The following is a 21093-nucleotide window of genomic DNA, read 5'->3' as shown; positions in this document are numbered from 1 at the left end:
CGGTTGGGTACAATCCTAAACATTCCCAGAGTTTCTTTCCTCCTATATGCCCCCAAAAATGTCAATTTGCTTCTTAATAATCTGATCAATGATTATCCAAAGAAAAACTATTTTCTGAGTATCACATATTTTGTGTATGTTGGAAGTCATGGCAAGAAAGGGATTAAAGATCCTTTCAAAGAAAAGAAAGATCAATCAATAGAGTCTGTTCTAAAGTGGGGTCCTTCATCTTGTATAGGATCTTAGTGCTATGAATTCTGATGACATGGCTATAAGTTTATTATTTAGCAGGGGTTTGTGGTCTTCACTAGGTCTTGTGGATTATATTGTGTAGATTCTTGTCTTACTAATAGGTGTTTATATTTTTTTCTAGGGTTGTTATTTTGGGTTTCACCCCAACACCTGTATTTTGTTCTTTTTTTCTTCTTATCTATTCTTTTTCTCTTTTTTACTAGGGGATTTTTTATTTGTTAATCAAACATAAAGAAAAAAAAATGGTGATTGGGTTTTCTGTTGGGATGTGACTCACAATCTATAAGAAATCAACTATTGTGGTAATCCTCAATTGAATTGCTATGAACTTTAATTTCTGTGACACAGATTTTTGACCTATTTGATGTCAAGTGAAGTAGCTGGTTTTGGTAACAAGCAGCCACCAAGTAGCATTCATGCAAAGTGATTAGAGATCATGATGAAATCATTTTAATGAGCTACTCAGGGCTATCTGGTTTTTGTAGCTCTTTAAGAGATGAACTGTTAGCAGTTCTATATAAGTTAAAGTTAGCACACAACAATGGATGGAGTGGATTTATGGTAGAAGGTGATTGTCATGTGGTTGTAAGTTTGCTGCTGTCAAGGTCTGAAGGACTTTGGGTTTCAGATATATAACTAGATAAGTACTTGTATTAGATTCCAATCCAAATTGCTCATTCAGATGGATTCCCAAGTCTGCTAAACAGTTAAGCAGATATTCTTGCACAATTGGATGTTAACAAGAATGAATTAGAATGGGGATTGCTTGGAATATGTGTAAATTTATAAACCTAGCCGATATATGCATGTACTAGTGTATAGTTATAGTATTTGACTGTTGTGCACATTCTGTCCTAATACTCCAAGAATTTGCAAAGTAGAATATTGTTTTATATGATGGAATATTAATGATATTCACTGTGATAATGTCATTCTTTCCAGTATGTGAAGCTCAAAGGTTAGCACTTAGCACGGAGCCAATCCTAATACTAGACCTTGAAAAGCAAATAGAGTCAAGTGCATAGGGAAAATAACGGTTCAAGGCTATGGAAGAATTTGTTGTCCAAGCCTATAACCTTACCAGTTACCAACGTCAGAAGCATTAGATATATCTCCTACGACCGTGAAGAATTTGTTGGAACCAATATTCTTATATGCAGCTTTATTCCCAACCAATGGAAATCTTTGATCCATGAGACAAATCTACAAGAACTAGCTTGAAATTTCCAACCTCATCCAAGAACCCCTTAACTTTCTCAACAATGATATCAGATGCCTTCTCATGGTTGAATTGAAAATCTGAGGTTGAAATTTCCAATTCCTTAACTTTCTCAACAAAACTTAGCCGGAATGTCAAGCACTACAGCATGTACATCCACTTGATAATGGATGAAGTGGATGAACTAAATGACTTATTGCTTTGGGTTTTAGTGAATGTCAGTAAGTAGATTGTAAGCTCCTTAGTAACTTCAGCTGGTATCAAATGCCCATTAGTAGTGAATACTCGATTTTGTTATGTTCTACCTTTCTATGATGCATAAGTGTGTACACATTGTTTTCGCCCTAAATTCTCCATATTTGTCATTCTGTTTCCTTATTCATACTTGCTGTTTTCTGAGGCTTGTTGTCAAGCAAATAATTTGTAGAGATCATGTTTCTTGTGTGCTAGTATATAAGGAATTAGGGTCATTCAAAATGCTCCATTCCTCCATATTTGATAGTAAAAAGTGACAATAATTATACCAATAAAAAAAGAAATGGTGATAATTATAAACTCTTTCCCAGAATCGTTTAATCTTTATAGCATTCTACTTCATTGGAATATTCTTTTGCATGGATTATCTATTCCTTTCTCCTTGCGTATTTTTAGATTGCCAATCCTCATATCTTTTCCAATTGAAGTTCAGTCAAACTCATAACACAAGCCAAAAAATCAGTAAAAACATACGCCCAGAGACCAAACACCCATGGCGGGCCAAAGGCCCATGCAGTCTTTGATTATAACTGGAAAACCTGATTGGAAATAATTACAAAGGCATCCCTCCAAAGATAAAGAAGACCTCTTCTCAACTATCTCACAAGAAAGAGACTTTGTTGGTAGAATTTGAAGCACTTAATCAAAATGGAAAAATATATTAGAGAGAGAGAGAGAGTTGTCCCATACCATCATTTATTAAGGTTGATATGCTGGCCACTAGTGCAAATTTAAAATACTTGCTACCCATACGACATACCAAGGTATTGATAGGTGCAATTTTAACTCCCTAAGCCCAAAATTCCATAATGCATTTAATATAACCTCATAGTTAGAATCTTAAATTTATTGATTATTTGGTTCTCATTCCAAATATAGAACCTTATTTCAATATATCTTCATAGAGATTGTTCATCATTATCAATTATAAACAAAGAAACATAGGATAGTTGGGGTAGAATTAAAAACCCATTTGGTTGATACTCAGTATATTCTTTTTATCATTTTTGTCTTCAAATTGAATATTGGGTTCCCCGTCCTTGACAGAGTGATGGGGAGTGGGTGTCTTACTATGAACCCGCCCGACACTGGGATAAGGCAAGGAAACTTCGAGGATTCCCCGTCCCTAATGGAGAGTTGGTGCCTTGTCTTGAACCAACTCGACATCGGGGACGGGGCAGGGAAAATTAGAGGATTCCCTATCCCTGATGGGGAGTGGGTGTCTTGCCCTAAACCCGCTCGACACTGGGGACGAGACAAGGAAATTTGAGGATTCCCTGTCCTTAACAGGGAGTGGGTACCTTGCCTTGAACCCGCCCAACAACGGGGATAGGGCAGGAATGGGTTAGAACGTCTTGACTATGGGACGAGGACAAGGAGCGGGTGCCCCACCCCGAACCCGCCCCATAGCCATTCCTATATAATTATTCATTATTAGTGAAATTAATAAAATTAAATGTTAGCTTTTGTAATTATTTTTATTTATTTATAGAAAATCAAATTTTCATTTAAAAATACTAAAAATAATAATAACAATTATTATGTAAACCAACATTAAATAAAAATACAAGTATTAAAATTTTAAACATTAACAATAACTTTGAATATGTTTAGTTAATTAACAACAAAATTTTATTATTAATTTATCAATTGAATAATAATAAATAAAATTATTCAATCCTTTAGATTTTTCTATGCATCACACAGGTCCCCGCTAGTTATTCTATAAACTATTTTATAAGAATTAAGTGGATCAAAATTTGGTTTATTATAACTAACACTTTTCATCTTGGTGGGAGTTACAGATCCATAAGGTTTGAAAGAAGTTTTATTTATTGATCTGTTTACAAAAAATTTGCAAGAAGGATATGGATAAGAGTTGGATGACTAGGCCAAGGTATCTACTTTACTCTTAGTATCGATAACCTACAACATGAGATTATCTTTGGGTTATGGTTCTTAATTCCTTTTATTAATTAATGACTCTAGGGAAAGCGATGAATATGAGAATGGAGTAGAAAAAATCATAGAATTTGCAGTAACCTATGGTGAAGTTGATGGGGAGATTTATTGTCCATGCAAATAGTGTGCAAAGATATTTATGAAGACTAAAGAAGATGTTGAAGGTGATTTGCTTTGGAGTGGAATAAAGTTGGGTTACATGACTTGGCATTTACATGGTGAAAGTGGTACTTCATTATTACCCGACCCTTCAAGTCAAGATGAGCCACCTCATGATGATATGCATGGGTTAATACGTGGTGTTTTGGAATGACAACAAATAATTCCAATATGGATAAACCTACATCATATGAGAACTTTCATGAGGCCCCAAACCCTGAAGCTAAAAGCTTCTTCCAATTATTGGAAAATGTTGAACAACCACCATATCCTGGATGTAATAAGTTGGCAAAGCTTTTTTTTATTATAAAGTTAGTACAAATCAAGTGCATGCATGAGTGGTCTAACAAATCATTTGAGGATTTACTCAAGTTGTTGAGGATCACTATCCCAAGGGGTGAGACATTACCATTAAACTTCTATGAGACAAATAAGATTATTCGAGGTTGGATCTCACTTATACTAAGATTGATGCATGTTCATATGATTGCCAATTATACTGGAAGGATAAATCTGAGGATGAGAAATGTTCACAATGTCAAACTTCAAGGTGGAAAGAAAGTAGTGATGGTTCTGAACTTCTAATGGTGATGAAAATGACACAATTGAAAATAAAAAGAAGATCCATGCAAACACATTATGGCATTTCCCTTTGATTCAAAGGCTACAACAGTTGTTTATGGAAGTACAAACAGCAAAAAACATGAGATGGCATGCAAAGGGTCGGACTCAAAATGGAATAATGAGGTATCAAACAAACACACTTGCATGGATATCCTTGGATAATCAATATCCAGATTTGCACTTGATAGTTGCAATGTACGCCTTGGTCTAACATCAAATGGATTTAATCCATATGGGAATATGAACATATCCCATAGTACATGGCCAGTTATTTTGATACCATATAACCTACCACCTTGGTTGTGCATGAAACCAACATACTTTATGTTATCTTTGCTTATACCCGGTCCAATTGCTCTAAGTAATGATATTGATGTGTATTTGCAGCCTTTAGTAGATGAGCTTCAGATGTTGTGGAATGTAGGAGTCATCACATATGATGCATTTTTGAAAAAAAAAAACATCCATTGTGTGCAGTCATGCTTTGGACGATCAATGACTTCCCTGCATGTGCAATCTTGTCAGGATGGAGTACAAAATGTAGGTTAGTGTCCTTATTGTAACAAGGGTACAAATTCTTTGTGGTTGGATAATAGCAACAAGTTCTGATACATGGGACACTGTCGGTTCTTGAGCAAAGACCAGAGATTTAGGAGTGATAGAAGAGGATTTAATGGAAAGCAAGAATGGAGGGAGGCATCAAAGCAATTGTATGGGAATCAGTTGTTAGTTGAGGTCAATAGAATAAAAGTGATATCTGGAAAGAAGACTAAAAAGCCAACTCGTCCAAAGAAAAACAAGTCTAAAAATATGACAAAAACCAAAAGAGGAATCGAAGCAAAGCAAAGGGAGAAGCACCTGTGAAAGAAGCACCTACGCAAAAACAACACAATTAAAAAAAGAAGAGTATCTTCTTTAACTTACCACATTGGGCAAGTAATCTATTGCGTCACAATCTGGATGTTAATCACATTGAAAAGAATGTTTTAGATAACATCCTTAAGACTTTATTGAACATGGAAAAAAAAAGACAAAAAATCATTTAAAAACACACCTAGATCTTTGTGACATGAAGATTAGATATTCACTTCATCCACAAATTATGACATTCGGTAAAACATATTTACCCCCTACAAGATTCACAATAACACCAAAGGAGAATGAGGTATTTTATCAAGTCATAAAAGGTGTAAAAGTTCCTAATGGGTAATGCAAGTACTATTTCAAGGTGCACTAATGTTCAGAAGAAGCACATTTCAGGTCTCAAAAGCCATGATTGTCATATTTTAATGCAACAATTATTCCCAATAGCTATACGTAGGACACTATTCTTGAGCTAAGAATAGTACCCATACGTTGCCGCTTGGAAAAGATATTCCCACCCTCATTTTTTGATATCATGGTGCATTTAACTATTCACTTAGCAAGTGAGGCAAGACTGGCGGGCCCAGTACAATATCGTTGGACGTATCCAGTTGAGAGGTATTCACCAACTTTCTTGTTTCATTATATTTTGTTAACAATTCCTAATAAAAATAAAATAGTTTGGAATAACTAATGTAAATGTATTTTATGCAGAGAACATAAGTTGGAAGTTCAAAATGCATATCCTTGAAGAACACGTATGTTTAGGGAACAAATCCACAATAGTGACTTCCCAAATTGGTTCAGGGAATGGGTTCATCATGCCATAGGAGATGAAATTTTTGTAGAAATTATGAGCCTTGCTCATGGTCCTGATACTATTGCTAGAAGATTCAACGGATATATTGTTAATGGTTTCCGATTTTGTACAATAGTTCGTGATGTGGATAAAAAAAAAACACAAAATTATGGGGTTATTGTTACTGCAAAAACATTGAGTTTTTCATGTGCGAGCGATAGGAATCCAGTCGCAGAGATTTAGATTACGATCTTCCTTTGAAAAATAGATATAAAAGCTTTTGAAATAATGAACAAATAAGATATCAAGAAGGAAATAATGAGTTCTCTCTCAATTATACAAATAAAAGCTTTTGAAATTGAAATGAAGGATTCCGTTTGACTACACTGATGCAAATTCTAGTTTTTCTTTGTGTTGTGCATTGACAAATTGAAATAAAGAGGCATTTCTTCTTGATGAAGGTCTGGAAATGGTGCATCTCCTTTTCTTTTTTAAATTTATGTAAATTTCTTAAACTACCCTTGTGGTTTAGCTAATTGATTAACCCTACCCTTGTTGTTTACATATTGTCTTATACTACCTTTAAGTTTTATGACAATTAACCAAATCCTCCACACCACTAACATTTGTTAATGGAAAGATGAAAATGACTAATCTACCCATTATTCTTCTTCAAAATTTCAATCCTCTATTTACTATGCTTCAACAACATCAACTCGTTGCAGCTACCGTCGACCTCTCCTCGAAGGAAACACTACAACATCAACTTAAGAGGTTCTCCCCTTTATTTCTCTCGCTCTACTCTCATTGGTTTTGTAATCAAATGCAAATGTGGAAGATTTGTGCTTGTAAAGGGTCATGTAACTAGTTTTTTATTTTGATTTACTTCCGTTTTTTGAAGCTGAATATGATGGAGAAGTTTAAGGAAAATTTTGGGTGAACGAGAGATCTCTTAAGTGGGGATGATTTGTCCTTGTAAAGGGGTATGTAAATGGTTTTTTATTTTGATTTACTTCCATTCTCTGAAGCGGAATCTGATGGAGCTTTTTGGAAAATTTTGGGGGAACGAGAAATCTCTTCATAAGAGATACAAGGAGAGTGGGACAGAGAGATGCACTCGCACAATCAGCTGTCGAGTTGCAGTGACCACAACACACCAGCACCTTCAGCACTACAGTCGCCAAGGTATAGGTGGGGGAAGAGTAGAAGTTTTACAACTGGCCAACAACCTTAGATTGGAGACCTTAAAAATGGGCCAACAACCTCATACGGTAGCAGACGATGAGATTTCGAGCTGAATGGTCCAACCCTTAGTAGTAGCAGCTGCAACTCTGTTACCAATGATAGAAGACGACAAAATTTCAAGTTGAATGGCGTTCCCCTCCCTCTGTCTTTGAATGTCCCTTTCATTTCTATCTTGTTTTTGGGTTTTTGTTTTTTCTTTTCCCTTATTTAAGGTCAATCACCATTGCCACTGCAACTAACACAACAGCCTTTAAGATGTAGATCTTGTGGAAGATTGGCTCCAATCCCACTCGTAGATATCGATGACTAGGTTTTGCAAAGAATAATGTTGGAGTCAAAACTAGGGTTTGCCTCGAATTTAGTGAGTGAAAAAGAGGAGATGGGCGGAACAGGGGAGGAAGTCTTCCTCCATGGAGTTAATGATGTTGGGTTATGAGGTTTAATTGTTTAATTTACCCTTTAAATTTTTATCTTGTTTTGATCACTAATGTTTATTTTTTTTAGGGAAAAGTCCACTTTAGTACCCTGAACTTTGGGGGTCGTGTCAAGTTAGTATCCAAACTTTCAAACGTGTCACTACAGTACCTAAATTTTCAAAAAGTGTCAAGTTGGTCCCTGTTAACTGACCGCCAGTTATATGTTGAAAATGTCAAAACTACCCTTCAAAAAAAGACATTGTTCATTGTCTTCTACCTTGAGACTGAACCGATTGAGGTGTTTGAGATTCTAAATTGGGTACAACTAATGAGATTAACCTTGAAAGGAAGCCTCAATTTCTTATCATTTGAACCCAACTCACTATCTTCCTCAAAAGCAACTTTAGCAGGAATAGTTATACAACTTATCAGAATTATACTTGTAATAGGTTTTGTACTCACATGAGGAAGAACCCACGAGAACGATTAGTAGCATGGTCCTGCATGATTTGATGCTCATTGACCTCTCCAAACTTTGCAAAGAAATATTTAAATTCATCTGCCCCATTCAAAATAAAAATAAGATTTATGCTTGGATTAGAAACACGACAATCAACAAGCCTACATAGTTTAGCTAATCATTAGAGGTGTGCCTAGTGTATTTTGTCACCTACCAAATGTCAAACCTAAACTGAGTTTGCAGGCTTGTAATAGATAGATATTATATTTTATATATTTATGCTACTACATACATATATGCAATATTATAATCCAATTGCAGCTTTTAATAAACTATAATTTTTAACAAAACCAGTGCAAGAAATTTAGGTCCTCTAGCACAAAATCTGCATATTCAGAAAATCTCCATTTAGTTGAACATCGTAGTAGCAAGAGAGGGTCTGGGGTTATTGGACCAATTGAAACACTCAACAGTTTCTTTAATCTTGAAACACTTTGAAGAACAGGAAAAAGTAATAAATCAGGGTTTCCTTTCAAGGTTAATCTCATGAGTTGTACCTAGTCCAGAATCTCAAACACCTCAACCAGTTCAATCTCACAATAGAAGACAATGATTAGTATCTTTTTTTTAATGGTAGTGTTGACATTTCAATAGATAACCAATGGTCAATTAAGAGTAGGAACCAATTTGACACTTTTTGAAAGTTTAGGTACTGCATGACACGTTTGAAAGTTTGGGTACTAACTTGGCACTACCCCCAAAGTTCAAGGTAGTAAAGTGGAATTTTCATTTTTTTATTTACTTGTGCTTGAGAACATATATCCATTGATACCCAAAAATCTTGGCGACCAAAACTGAATTTCCAATATTTTGAAAATTTAAAAAATCAATGAGAGTAAATGAGAAATTTTAATTGGGCAATTTCCTTAAAATACCCATATTGTTTACCTAATTGACTAACTCCACCCTTACAGTTTAGCTATTGTCTTAAAGTACCCTTAATTTTTCTAGCAATTGTTTAAAACCTCCATTATCATTAATTTTACATCACACTTTGTTCACATGTGACATCACACGAGTGATAATTATTTTAAAATCCCTAAAATACCCTTATTGTTCAATGACCTCCCGAAAGTTGAATCAACAGAAGCCTCGTCACCTCCCTCGGAAGTCAGCTCACATGAGAAAACCAACATGAAGGCATGAACAAAATCAACACGTTTTTGAGAGAGAAGACAGGGCCGTCGTGGAAGGTACGAGTTGAGGAATTACCATTCTCTCTCGTATTAATTGTTATTTTTTTTCATTGTGTGGATCGGAATCGGAACTGGACTATCAATTTCAGAGAGTAAATACGCCGAGAGATAAAAAGTAAGTGTGCCGAAATAAGAAGAAGAAGAAGAAGAGTACGGACAGAAGTCTGCATTTTGCCTTGTGGTCCTCCAGGTTGACCAAACCTTTTCCCTTATTGGCAATCTTCCGTTTAATGTATCATATATTTATAAACCTCTCAACAAGAAATTCAAATTCCTCCCAGACAAAGCAATCATTCCGCGCCAGCTCCCTACCCCCCAAAACTAGCTTCTACTTACAACAAAACGTTTGGAGGTCTGTATTTTTAGTTTCATTGAGGCAATCAAGTCTCCAATACACAAATGGGAATCACAAAACCGACAACTGTTGGGTAAATCAGTATCGACTCATCGAAGCAAGGACCCGGCTGACCACGAAATACCCAAGGGAAAGTACAAACTCTTTACGAATCGGACTAAGAGCGACACCGGCTGTAGACATTTTTATACAAATTTTTATGCAGAAAAAAGCATGTACAAAAGAGTAACAAAAGCACCAAAAGGAAGAGGAAAACTAAATAAAAATCCTATTCCAACGCTAGCAATACATTCCCTGGCCCTAGAATTCAAGAACAAACCATAATCAAATTAGCTTAAGGAATTGCCCTCAAAATCTTAAAGCAAGGTCCTCCCTATCCTCCTCCAAGAGCATAGCTTTCATACAAAAAATGATCCCCAGTTAATGCAGGAAAATCGGAATGGCGAAATGCAGACTCCATGATATGCAAAGGAGTCACCGTTGCTAGAAGTTGCAGCGGCAATAGTGAAGATGCAAAAAGAAAGAGGGGAGACATTTTTGGGTCTGCCATGGGGAAAATGAATAAAAAAATAATGGATATGGAGAGAAAGAGAAAAATCATCATTGGAACTGTTCATCAGTTGGGTTTGTTTTTTAAATTTGAGGAATAATGGAGGGTAAATTTGATATTTTGTCTCTTTTCATAGCACGGTGATGTCAATTTTTAGAAATAGTAAGGGTACTTAAAGACAATATATAAACAGTAAAAATACAGTTAGTCAATTTTACAAACAGTTGGGATAATTTAAGGAAATTGCTAATTTGAAAAATTTTGAAAAGAGAGGAAAGGAGGTTTAAGTATTTAAGAGAAACCCCAGGCGGGAAAATGCGAATTCTTGAATTTGTATTAGTGGTGGACACATGTCACGTATTGATTTCTTGATGCAGCAAGTTCGAAAGAAAGCATAGATAGACAATCGATTTTTCTGAGACCGCGTTTTGTGCACCCCTCGAATGAGAGGCGAACACATCATCTCTCCATTACTAGTTGTTCGGTTGGTTGAACCGGCCATTTTTTACTATTAGCGACTCACGTCATGAACACATAAGCCACTGGAAAAAAATCCACCGTCCCCCCACACTCCCTCTCCTCAATTATCCCGTCCGATAGGAGACATTGCCATAGAGATTCGGTCCCATTTCCTACCCCAGAGATTTGGTGCTGATGATTTGCTAGACAAGGATCTTTGGGGCAGGAAATGGGACCGAATCTTTGGGGCAACGTCTCATATCGGACGGGATAATGGAGGGGAGGGACGGTGGATTTTTTCTCGTGTTGGTGGCTTATGCGTTTACAATGCCGGTGTGCAGTGAATCGTCAAGTCAAAAATGGAAAAGAGAGTCAAAATGACCGGTTCAACCAGCCGAATGACTCACACCAGAGAAAGCTTCTATTAATACGCCGTTAAGACGAATGAGATGACATGTTCGCCTCTCATTGGGTTAACCTTGGCTGTTGGGGTCTAACAACGTAGGCTGTTGAGATAGTTTATGGGTTGGCCACGTTTTGGGCAGTTTACCTATTCACGCCCATGCTTTGGTTTTTAGTCAAAATAATTTATCCATTCTCATGGTAACGTGCTAGAAATTCTCTTAACAACATAGGCTATTGGCCCCCAATAGAGGTGTAAGCTTGGCACGAACTTGGACCGGCCCAACACAACAGTTTGCGGGCCATGCCAAGCCCGACACGATCATGTGGGCCGTGCTAGGCCTGGGGTTTTAGGTCCACGGGTTAGCACAACATGACACGGCAGGACCCATATATATATATTTTATATATACTTATATTATATATATATATATATTTATATAATAATATATAGTATATAATATATTAATAAAATAAATATTTTTTAATTTTATCATACTAATATATTTAATTATTGTATATATAAGCAATTGTATACGCAAAATTCATATAAAATTAAAATTTTAAGTTTTTGTCAATTTTTTTTAAATAAATAGCTTTGGCCCGATGCACGGCTCGACTAGGCCCACAAGCCAGCTCGGACCGCGGCACGGAACCACACGGGCCTGGGCCATGCCAGGCTGACCCCCAAAAGTTTCACCAAAGAGGGCAGCACGGCCCGCACTTTGCGTGGCCCGGCATAACCCACTTTACACCTCTAGCCCCCAACAGCTAAAGTTTTTCCCCTCTCATTTTAGGGTGTCGTTGTCCAAGGCACCAATCGGTGCACAACACGGACTCAATTTTTTAGGATAAATTACAAAGACCTCCCTATACTTTGTTTTGCGACAAATCCGCCATTATAATATTTTTTAATCCCCATACTACCCTTATAATAACTGTTAGAAAAACATTGTTCATCCCAACCTCATGATACACGAACAGCAGCGGTGGTAAGTGTTGCAACGGCGACGGATTTTCAAAGTCCTCTCTCTCTCTTCTTCCCCTTCCCCTTTCTTCTTCCCGATTTCCTCTGTTTTTCATTCCTCGCAGGTGAATGATCTGAACCAGATTTGTGGTGGTGATGGTGCAGACTTCCGAAGTCCTCCCTCTGTTTTCTGTTTTCCTTGCCCTCCCCCAATGCTCCAGTTACTCACTCTGTTCGTAGTCCAGCCCCTCATATTGTCCTCTGTTGGGGAACAGTGAAAAACTAGATTCGAATCAGAAACAGTATTTTGCGGATTGTCCCTGCGTTCCTGTACTAAAGTATCAGAATGTGTATGGGGCAATGCTTTTTGACACACATAACAATCCTCAGATCTCAAAGCTTTGTCAGGAAAATTCCCCTCAAGCCAGCCTTCGTCTTTCTCATCTTGTTGGAAATCCGTGGAGCTGGAGTCGGCTTCGTTGAGGCTACTGGTTCTGGGGTCATCTTGGCCATATGACCGACCACCAGATCGGATTCGGATCCTAAGCACACTTGGTTACAAGGGCCATACCCTGATATTCGGCTCATAAGACCAACGCAACTCCCCGTATAACAACTTTCTCTGTAACCGCCCCACCACCATAACCGTCGTAGTGTTGATGATTAAAAAGGTTTTGAGAAGGGATCATGGTCATATCGGAGTACCGAGGAAACAAAATAGCCGGCGTCGATTTCTGTCTTATGTTTTGTCTTCAATCCCATCGATGGGAACTTTCAGGAAGGATGCCGTGACTGAGCTTTTTAAAATTGTTATTGTAAACAAGAAACTGTTGTATAACAGTGTTCAAAGGAATCATATTTAACGGCGAAGAGCTGCATCTTCTCCCTGAGAAGCTGATCGCTTTCTTTTCAGTCCACCAAACGTGCTTGCTAGTTGCTCTCTCTCTCTCTCTCTGCAATGCGTAGTTTTTCAAGAAACGAGGGGTCTTTATCCATTTATTAATTCGTCTATCGTCGATCATGCTCTAACTGGAAACTTTGGAATGAATGAAAATGATAGTTTAATTAAAAAAAAAAAATCATCCTTCCTCGTCCTCCTCTTCCTTTTTCAGTTGAGTGTCGAAGAGAGAAAATTAATTAAAGAGGAAGGAGGACAGAGCCACAGACATCGGCGGTGCAGAGCGTCGTGGAGAGGTCTCTGCATGGGCATGGGAGGAAGGAAGAAGCGAGGTTTGACGGAGATATGTTTGCTGCCCGCCCCCCGCCCGGCCGAAGAAATAAACAAATAAAGGAAATCAAAAAGGCCGCCAGTTTAAAAGAAAAGAAAAAGTCACCCCGAACCCCGAAGGATATATCAAGCTCAAGATTGTTCGGGCAGGGGCAGTTGTAGATATCTCCTCCCTCCCTCTTAAGTCTTAACTCTGTTTGTAGTTGTAATTGTTAATGTAAGCATTTCAACAAACCCCAACTGGCAGCACAGCTGGGTATATAATAAGGAGAATGGCCGCGCAAGGTGGGATGTTGTTTGGTGGTTGTACCAGAAGAAAATTGTATCGGACGTAGCCTATTGATCTGCGCATTCATTCAAATCTGCAGGAGTTTATGATTTGAATCAGGTGCCACCTACAGAGCAGAGCAGGTAGTTTCCTCGGAGGGTTGGGTACCTCATCAACAGGGGAATTTTCCTGACAAAGCTTTGAGATCTGAGGGTTGTTATATGTGTCAAAAAGCATTGCCCCATACACATTCTGATACTTTAGTACAGGAACGCAGGGACAATCCCCAAAATACTGTTTCTGATTCGAATCTAGTTTTTCCCAGTTTCCTAACAGAGGACAATATGAGGGGCGGAGTACCAATAGAGTGGGAGTAACTGGAGCATTGGGGGAGGGCACGGTAAACAGAAAACAGAGGGAGAGAGAGGAGTTCACATCTGTGCCCCACAAGGTCCTACAGTATATCCCCGCCTTGTGTTGGGAACATCTCCCGTTGATGATATCATTGGGTCTGGTATTATTATCGGGAGATGTTTCCAATACAAGGCTGGGATGTACTGTGAGACGCCCCCTAGTGGGACACAGATTTCAACTTGAGAGAGAGGGAGGACTTTTGAAGTCTGCACCATCACCACCACTCATCTGGTTCAGATCATTATTCACCTGCAAGGAACGAAAAACAGGGGAAGGGGAAGAAGAGAGATCGGGGAGAAAGAGGGAGGATTTTGAAAGTCCGCTGCGGTTGCTGTTTGTGTATCGTGAGGTCGGGAAAGATGAGTGTTTTTCTCCAATAATTATTATAAGGATAGTATGGAGATTAAAATATATTATAATGGCGGATTTTAATGAAAGTCTAATGGAAGGGGGTCTTTGTCTCACGGTCATATTACAAGGGGTTTTTGCCGCAAAACAAAATACAGGGGTGTTTATCACAGACCCCATAGTATAAGGGGATCTTTGTAATTTACCTTTCTTTTTTTTTTCTACAAGTTTCCACGTTGGCAATCCGTGTGTTCTCCGATCAGCGAAAGAGCGAATACTCGCACAACCCTCGCTTTCGCGCGTCTATATATACGAATCAATTTCCAATTGCAAATGGCCAAGAAAGATCAAACTCGAAGGAAGGAGCCGAAGAGGCGAAAAGCGAAGATATAGAAGCGAGAGAGAAGATGAGTTCTTCTGGTTCGACTAAGGGTGGGAGAGGAAAACCCAAATCCTCGAAATCCATCTCCAGATCTCAGAAGGCCGGCTTGCAATTCCCCGTCGGAAGAATCGCCAGGTTCCTCAAGGCAGGAAAGTATGCCGAACGTGTTGGTGCCGGTGCTCCCGTCTATCTATCTGCTGTGCTGGAGTACCTTGCAGCCGAGGTTTGTGATGCATTCTTTTGTTTCATCGACGTGTGTCATATTATGTGCCTGCGAAGCGATCTGATATGGGTTCTGATATGTTTTTGGTTTTTTTACAGGTTCTTGAATTGGCAGGAAATGCAGCAAGAGATAACAAGAAGAATCGTATTGTCCCTAGGCACATACAACTTGCGGTGAGGAACGATGAAGAGTTGAGCAAACTTTTGGGTACTGTTACTATCGCTAACGGAGGGGTTTTGCCCAACATTCATCAGACTCTCTTGCCCAAGAAGATCGGGAAAGGAAAAGGCGAGCTTGGTTCTGCATCACAGGAGTTCTAGGGTTTTCACCCCTCTTTTTTGTTATAGGAAAGATCTTGTTTGATAGTATCGATAATGGGATTTCTCTTGTAATCAACGAAACCTTATTTTTTCCCTTATCTTTTATGGAAATACAAAAAGAAATAATTTTATGATAGCGTGAACGATGGTTTTGCTTTTAGAAACATTTCATCATCAATGGGAATTTGCTGGAACTTTACTTATCTCTCTAACAGCATTGCCAAAACTTGATTTTCTGCCATCTTTACAGCCTTTGAAATAAACAGTCGTTGCCTTTGTTAATCCTCTGGATCTATTTTCTACCCTGGTTGATTTTCAATTCATGAACAGAGGCATGTTTTTGGTTTTCCCATGCGATTCGTTTACTAATTAATGGTTCATTGTCAAAGACAGAAAAGTCACAAATAGGTGATATCTATTAAAGTTTAGACTTTAGAATTCTAGTGTTTGAACTATGGCGCATTATGGTGGTACTTACCAATAGAAAATGGTGTATCATGGTCGTTTTCTTTCCCCACAGTTGGGGAATCGGATGACTAGAGCTGTATGTCACATGTTACCTGGTGTTTCGCTTTCACCAATTCAAGCGTTGTAAAATTTAGCTAAGGAACTGTTTACAGGGAGCGACAGGGCAGCTCTGCCTCTTACCAAAGATTTACGGGAGAAGCCTGGGATCTCTGCTGCTTAGACGAGGCACGGAAGCACGGACAGTTTGTGATTTGGCGTTTATGTTTTCCGATGTTTTCAGGAGTGCTTTTATACGTCCGTTTTCTGTGGTTCTCTATTTCCCGTGTGGTAAATGGATGGTTTTATACATGTGCAGTGCAGTATGTGCTTAGCATTCACTTTTGTTTCCTCCCGTCCATTCTAGCCCATATTCTGATGGGTCTCAATGCTAAATTGTATGAGGTGACTGGGTGATGGTGTTACTCCATTCTCTTTCCAGATACATTGATACTTGTTACAACATGCTCTTTGATTCTAATTCGTGGCAATTTTCAACAGCACAATTGCTGGAGGTTGAAACTTGTGAAATTGAGTTAGTTGCTTTAATTAGCTAAATTACTACATGGTGCAACTCACTTTCTTTGCAACACTGCAATTGGTATTCTTTGATTAGTAGGTTTGGCTGATCTCCATATTCCAAACTCCCTCTCTCTCCATGAACTAAAGGGTGTAAATACTTTATCTCTTCTATTACCACTTTACCAGTAGACGTGATATTTGGTTTGATACGAGAAATGTCTAACTTTCTGTGAGATACTTGTGTGCTTGAATACACAGCATGTTTTACACTTGGCTTAATTTATAAGTTAATTTGTGTGTGTGAATCTTCAAACCTGCATGGATCTTCTCTGTATTGTCTTCTTGATACATGATTACGGATTTTCATCTTCACATTCCTTGTGAATGGGTTGTGCTATAACTAGTTGATAGCTGCAATGCTTACACTAATAAAAGCAATCGATTACTTTTTGTTTTTCCACTTACCAGCTAAAATGTAGGATTTGGAATTTAGTCTTCTTTCTAGATACAATATACAAGTCTCTTTGTTTGTCATATGTGATTTTGGTATCCAATTTAATTTCCTTGCAAATCTTCTCTGCCTATTTCCTGTTAAATATGATGTAACATTTTCCAATAGAGTAATTGCTTCTCATGATGGAGCAGGAGTAAGTATTAAATTTCTGACTATTATTTATGCTTACACATTGAAATGTTGATTTTAAGAGCTGCTTTGTTTTTCTCATGAGATAAGAAAGTCCTTTTAAAAGTTATGTTCATTCCTGAGTTTAGTTTGCATTTTCTTTTATAGATTGCAATGGCTGAGGTTTTACTGCTAAAGAGTTGCTTCTTTTTCCTAAAAGAACCAACAATATTTCAAAATCCAGATTGGTCTTTGAACAGTGCGCTGTCATCCATTTGAGTCCCGATTGGCTTGAGGCAAAATCGTAAACAGTGCGCTGCTCAACCTATCACATGGTGCCCACGTGGGGCCCACACCTTATGCATACAGAACCTGGTGTGTTCAATCGTGATAGATTGCCAGCCTGTTTTGCATGTTTTTGTCTCCATCCCATCTGGTTCCCATCCCTTTAATCTATCGCTAACTGAGGAGCTTCATTCCTTTAACTTATATAGTTGTAGTTACATATGCAAAATAGAAAAGGGAGAAAAGAACCTCAATTTTTTAATGTCCTCTCCATTCTTCATTTGTGTTCTCATGGAACCATAAACAATGGAAATTGGGGAAAGATATTGTGCCCTTCACATAATATGTCTCTCTTTGCTAGAAAAGATATTGAATTCCCTTAAATTCTTCCAATGGTATAGATGTTGAATCTGGATTGATGATGAGGGTAACCAAGGTCATGGTGATATTGCTACTTCATGAATGAGAAATTTTCATTTACTTGGTGGTGTGTCAAGTGAGCAGGGAGGTATCAGTAGGCAAATCTTTGGGTTCGTTTTCTAGGGAGGGGAAGAATTTGTAAGGAAGGCCTTTGACCATTTTGAGAAATTCAGGAGAGGAGAAAAATCAAAAAAAAAGAAAAAATTGGGAAGGAAATGGAGTGGGATGAAGAAGGGGGAGAGGAGGAAGTAGGTGAGGATTGAGGGGAGAACTACCAACTTTGCTGTAAAAAGTAGCGAAGAAAGGATGAGGGTGATTTGTTAGAATGTAAGAGGTTTGAGAGAGAAGGTGAGGTGGGTGGTGGTGAGAAATTTAACCAGAAGTCATTCTCCTGAAGTTGTATTGTTACAGGAGACAGAACTGGAATATTTTACTTTGCGTTTGAAGGAGGAGATATGGGGAAGAAGTAGTCTGGAGTGGATGAAGTTGAATGTGGTGGGTCTGTCAGGGGGTTTACTCACTCTACGCGATGCTGGGGTGTTTAAAAATGTAGGGGAGAAGGTGGGCAAGTTTTCAGTATCTGTTTGCTTGAAAGAAGTGCATGGAGATTAGTGTTGGGTTCTAACAAATGCCTATGGGCCAAATTCAAAGGGAAAGAGGGCTGAACTTTGTGAAGAGTTGGAGGATCTGAGAAGGTTGTGGGGTGATCCTTGGTGTTTAGGAGGGGATTTTAATGTAGTTAGGAGTGAGATGATGAAAGGAGGGTAGGGATAAGAGGGTTACTGTGGGGATGAGGAGATTTGGGGATTTTATTGAGGGAAGTGGACTTATTGATCCACCTTTGATGGTGAGAGATTTACCTGGTCGAATGGTCAGTTTCCAGCGATCCTCAGAAGTTTGGACAGGTTCTTATTTTTTGGTGATTGGGTGGAGTATGTGGTGGAGGTGGTGGTTCAAGAAGCCTCGACACTAAAGATGTCAGACCATATACCTATATTTTTAAGAATTTTTTTGATGTGAATTGAGTAAGACCTTTCAGGTTTGAAAATGTCTGGCTACAAAAATCAAGTTTCGTGGAGTGGGCTGAAGAGAGGTGGAGGAGCCTACAGGTGGAAGGTTCAGCAGCCCTCAGACTGCTAAGAAAGTTTCAGTTCCTGAAAGAACTGAGGCCCCAAGGGGTAGAAGATTGGAGGTGTTTGGGGAAATAGAAGTAAGAAAAAAGAGTTGCTGGAGAAACTAACAGTGCTGGACAGGTTGGTAGAAGATGGGCAGTTCTTGAGAGAGGCTCTCATAGAGAAGGAATCCCTGGAAAGGGATTTGGAAAGATTAATCTTAAGGGAAAAAGTGAGTTGGAGACAGAAATCAAGGGAAATCTGGTTGAGGGAAGGAGATAGGAACACAACATATTTTCAGGATTTTGCAAGCACAAGGGAAAGGAGAAATTTTATATCAAGAATTCAGATGGGAGAGGAATTGGTGGATTTTGGGAAGAGATACAGAAAAATAAAATGGTGGTGGATTTCTACAAGAGCCTATTTACAGAAAGGGGTTGGAGGTGGGTGGCTTTAGGGGGTTTGGAGCCAAGGAAGTTAAGTGATAATTCAGCAAGATGGCTGGAAAGGGAGGTTGAAGTGGAGGAGATCAGAGATGCTCTGAAAATTGAAGGGGACAAAACCCCAAGGCTTGATGGTTTTAATTTTAGCTTCATTAAGGCTTGTTGGGGTTTTATGGAGGAAGATTTTGTTCAAATGATCAAGGAGTTCTCTGACTCAAGAGAGTTATTGAAGAGGCTGAATGCTACTTTTGTCGCTCTGATTCAAAAGAAGGATGGAGCAGTGAATATTAAAGACTTCAGACTGATTAGTTTAATTAGTAATCCATATAAATTTCTGGCCAAGATTTTATCGTGGAGGCTGAAAGCAGTTTGGCACGAAGTGGTAGGAGATACCCAGGTGGCTTTTGTGGAAGGTAGGCAAATTTTGGACAAGGTGTTAGTGGCCAATGAATGTATAGGTTCGAGATTGAGGAGTGGGAGATTGGGTCTGGTTTGCAAGATTGACATTGAGAAGGCATACAATCATGTGGAATGGGGTTTCCTTGAGGAGATGCAGAGGTTGACGGGCTTTGGAGAAAAATGGAGAGGCTGGATGTATGCCTGTGTCTCTTCAGTTGCCTTTTCTCTACTTCTCAATGGAGTCTCTTTGGAGTTCTTCCAAGCATCCAGAGGTTTGTGGCAGGGAGACTCGATAACTTTCTACTGATAAAAAAAGAAGTTTTCATTGACTTGATGGTGTGTCATAGAGAACCTCAATAAAATCTCCAATAGGGTTACTCATTTAAGGAATTTTCTAAATAGGATGCACGAATTATCTCATAGGACTAATTGTCAATGGGGTGTGATGCTGAAGAAAATTTCTTCTTTGCTATGACTCCGTTGAAGACCTTTGTGTTAAGTGTGATTCCACACTTGATTTGGGAAGGGAGGTGTGATCGTTTTCATTTGTTTTCCTAAGGTTTAAGCATCCCTAAGACTGTCCTACATCAGAATGAGAAACAACAATCACTAATTGTCAATGGATTTGACTGTTGCAGTTGCTATGTGCTGGGTTTAGAGATCAACTAGTGTTTTGGGTGCTTGTTTTTAAAACCGGAGCCAAATGAAAGATTTTTATTAGGGTTATTTACTTTTGATGTTCATGTTAAGTCTGAAGTATCGGAAAACCTGCAACTAGGCAAGCTTTAAGGGAGCAAACTTCTTTTATACCTTATAGATGAACAGCGTATTAAATGATTGTTAGTGGGTTTTGTTTGTACATTAAAGAATAATCTTAAATATGGCATTTAGTTATTCTTTTCTTATATGAATAAGAGTGGAATTTTTATCTGTATGGATTTATGTCATGGGTCTAATGAGTGTACATGTTTAAAACTTTACATCTATACTGATTTTCTTTTATGGGTATTGGGTCTTTGGAGATCTTCCCAAATTAAAGAAATAAGAATTTCTGGTTAGGTAAGTAGTCCCTTTTTCTTAGATGGGAGTCAAACTCCAAAGCAACATGATGCTATCTCTGATTCTTTGGTCATATTTGGGGGTAAGGATAGAGGATTGTATACTGGCGGCACCGTGCTGTTATAAAACCCTCTTCAGATTTTCTTTTATCAATCAACTCCTCTTTCTAGATCCTGGAATGCTCCACAGGACTATAACATTTTATGAAGGAATTTTTGTAATAGCCAATATATAATGCCTCCCATAGTTTGGTGATTGTTTTAATTTATTCACAAGTTTTTTTTCCTACTTGTTTGCTGT

The 21093-nt window shown here is 38.3% G+C and overlaps 1 protein-coding gene across 1 annotated transcript; it reads left to right on the top strand.

The window, feature by feature from the left end:
* Positions 1–14826: 14826 nt before the first annotated feature.
* LOC104613356 (histone H2AX-like) lies at positions 14827–15630 on the top strand. The gene is made up of 2 exons (XM_010281137.3): positions 14827–15107; positions 15206–15630. Exons 1-2 carry the CDS (start codon positions 14910–14912, stop codon positions 15425–15427), a joined length of 420 nt encoding a protein of 139 aa, XP_010279439.1. The 5' UTR covers positions 14827–14909; the 3' UTR covers positions 15428–15630.
* Positions 15631–21093: the final 5463 nt, after the last annotated feature.

The sequence above is a fragment of the Nelumbo nucifera genome, chromosome 4, assembly GCF_055504915.1.
Source record: "Nelumbo nucifera cultivar China Antique chromosome 4, China Antique-T2T, whole genome shotgun sequence".
NCBI lineage: Eukaryota > Viridiplantae > Streptophyta > Magnoliopsida > Proteales > Nelumbonaceae > Nelumbo > Nelumbo nucifera.
Note: the sequence above shows the minus strand (reverse complement) of the source record. Positions and strands in the feature narration are given on the sequence as shown.